This window comes from Penaeus vannamei, unplaced genomic scaffold, assembly GCF_042767895.1.
Source record: "Penaeus vannamei isolate JL-2024 unplaced genomic scaffold, ASM4276789v1 unanchor474, whole genome shotgun sequence".
Classification (NCBI taxonomy): domain Eukaryota; kingdom Metazoa; phylum Arthropoda; class Malacostraca; order Decapoda; family Penaeidae; genus Penaeus; species Penaeus vannamei.
The window spans coordinates 12501-15000 of record NW_027213478.1 but is presented as its reverse complement, the minus strand read 5'-3'; the positions used below and the strand labels follow the sequence as shown (position 1 = coordinate 15000).

The 2500-nt window shown below is 47.6% G+C and overlaps 1 protein-coding gene across 1 annotated transcript in view; it reads right to left on the bottom strand.

Annotated features, from left to right (window-relative positions):
• The window catches only part of nompA (no mechanoreceptor potential A), a 26667-nt gene that overhangs the window by 13562 nt on the left and 10605 nt on the right, over positions 1-2500 (bottom strand). The window contains exons 7-12 of the mRNA XM_070119648.1: positions 2425-2500; positions 1984-2110; positions 1360-1532; positions 822-1097; positions 531-660; positions 1-122 (exon numbers count right to left, since the gene is read on the bottom strand). The exon at positions 1-122 is cut by the window's left edge and continues 78 nt beyond it; the exon at positions 2425-2500 is cut by the window's right edge and continues 186 nt beyond it. Of these exons, the coding sequence (XP_069975749.1) occupies positions 1-122; positions 531-660; positions 822-1097; positions 1360-1532; positions 1984-2110; positions 2425-2500 (904 nt within the window). The remainder of the gene's footprint in view (positions 123-530; positions 661-821; positions 1098-1359; positions 1533-1983; positions 2111-2424) is intronic.

Here is a 2500-nt window from a genome sequence, read left to right as displayed (position 1 = left end):
AGCTCTGGTAGCGGTCCGAGTAGGAGACGGAGCGGCAGGTGAAGGACCTCTCCTCCAGGCACTCGTCCAGGCACTCGGCCAAGGTCACGCGGTTGACCTCGCGGGCTCTGGAGCCGCGGAAGCTGTGGGAGAGAGCCATTGATTTAATATTAATCGCAGCACGAATGGAATATATTAAAGAATATGCACACACACACACACACACACACACACACACACACACACACACACACACACACACACACATATATATATATATGTGTGTGTGTGTGTGTGTGTGTGTGTGTGTGTGTGTGTGTGTGTGTGTGTGTGTGTGTGTGTGTGTGTTTGTGTGTGTGTGTGTGTGGTGTGTGTACACACAATTATATCATATATATATATATATATATATATATATATATATATATATATATATATATATATATATATATATATATATATATATATATATATATATATATGAGGGAGAGAGCGAGAGCGCGCGGCGGGCGGCGAGAGGCCAGACGCGCCCGCCGACTGGGCGTCCCTACCCTGGCTTGAGCTGAAGGCGCCTGTTGCGGTAGAGCTGGAAGGCCGTGCGGACCTCCGTGTACCTCCTCTCGTTGAGCTGCTCCGTCACGTCCTCCTTGCTATCGAAGAGGTAATCGCCCTTGACTTTGGCTGAGAAATAAATGATTCAAATATTATTTATTGTTTTGCGATGCCCATGGATAGAATTGTCTGAATCTATGCAGTAGAGGGCCATATATATTTGGTCAAGAATTGTTTTTCATCATCTGCTCGGTTAGAAAGCCAGTTCACTCCTAAAGCATTAACCTCACCTCCGTCGATGCAGAAGAGTTCGTAATAGGTTGCGTTCGAACTCGTGTCCGTGAGCGCATAATCTTGACTGACGGAGTCCTCGTCAATGATCACGCACTTCTTGCTCTCTTCCGTGTATTCCAACCTTCGGCAGAATATGAAGACGCTGTCCAGGCACTTCTCTTTGCACTCCTGCTCGGACACGCCGAAGTGGACCTCCGTGATGTGGGCGCCGCGCAGCTCCTTGTTCTTCTCCATCATGAAGGTCAGCTTGTTCTTGGGGCAGCGGCGGTCAGCTGGAAGGAAAGGGTTGGCACTGAGGACGGTTGGTTTAAGGGAAGGCCTGCTGATGACGGTCTTTGCTTGGCATGAAAGAAGGAAGAAGAGAAGAAGAAAATTCGAAAGAAGCTGGTGGATGAATATATGCTCAGAAAAGGAGGGAAAACCTCGCTGATGGTAAATGTTCCTGTTGATATGAAAAAAAGAAGAAGGGAGCAAAGAAAGAAAGAAAAAACTAATGGGATGATTCTAAGCTCTGCAAATGAGGGATAAACCTACCTGAAAGACAGGTATTCTCGTAATAATCGAAGTTTGCGTTGGGCACAAATTTATCCGTGTGGGTACGCCTCGTGTACTGCGAGTGGAAGCAGTCTCCGGTCGTCTTGTCGTAGGTGGCTGAGCGGCAGACGAAGGTACTGGCTTGGTTCTCGTCTGCGTACTGGTTAAGGCAGCTGGCCAGGGGGGGGGGAGGAGAGAGAGAAGTGAGAAAAGCGTTACTACACACACATATTTGTGTTTATGTGAAGTCAGAAGATTCTGGTCTGGCGGCGCGACCACAGAGTATATTGTCGCATCTACATTAGAGAGAATGTGCGACCTTCGGGGGTCTCAGGACAACTGACCGACAATTGTTAAATATTTTGTCTTTTAAATCTTCATCTGCAACATGAGCATCGATAGAATCACGTTCATGCACTCTCATATCATGATTATACTGCATTAACGTGAAGATATCGATGATTATCTTATAGATGAAAGGGTAAATCACAGCAACTTAATGAAATTGGTTGAATCAAGTTTAAATCAAGACAATATATAATCAACGAAATTGACCTCAGACCCCTTTTGGCCGCGCTCATCTTCCTCCGTTGCAGGCGCTGGTGCATGCGTGCGGTTCCTCACCTGTTCTGGCAGTCCTCGCTCGTCTGGAACTTGAAGTCGCGGCCTGAGTTGTCGGGCACGAAGTGGTGGTTCCTCACCCGCTCCATCACGTACATGCGCGTCGGACACTCGCTCCTCACGGTGGAGGCTGTGCAAGCAACGACGCATGAGGAAGGCATTCTCCAGGCAGTGTTTTGCTAGGAAATAGCTGAATGACGCAGTTCAGATTCAAAGCTAAAATGTAAAGCTTGTTCGTGGTAGCGAAATCAAAATGACATTCGCTGTGACCAGGATTCTTTCTTGTTTTACTAATTCTTGCTATGTAAGTATTAAGATCTCAGACGTTAAACAAGCATCATACATAATTACACATAAATGACCCATGATTTCGCCTGGGGCAAGAGAAGAAGAAGGAGGAGGAGAAAGAGAAGGCCGAAGAAGGGCGAGCGACCGCCGACTCACCGGAGTAGCAGACCTCCCTGAAGTGCGACGTGCCTCGCCGGTCCTCGTACTTGGGCTGGACGTTCGGGTCCGCCTG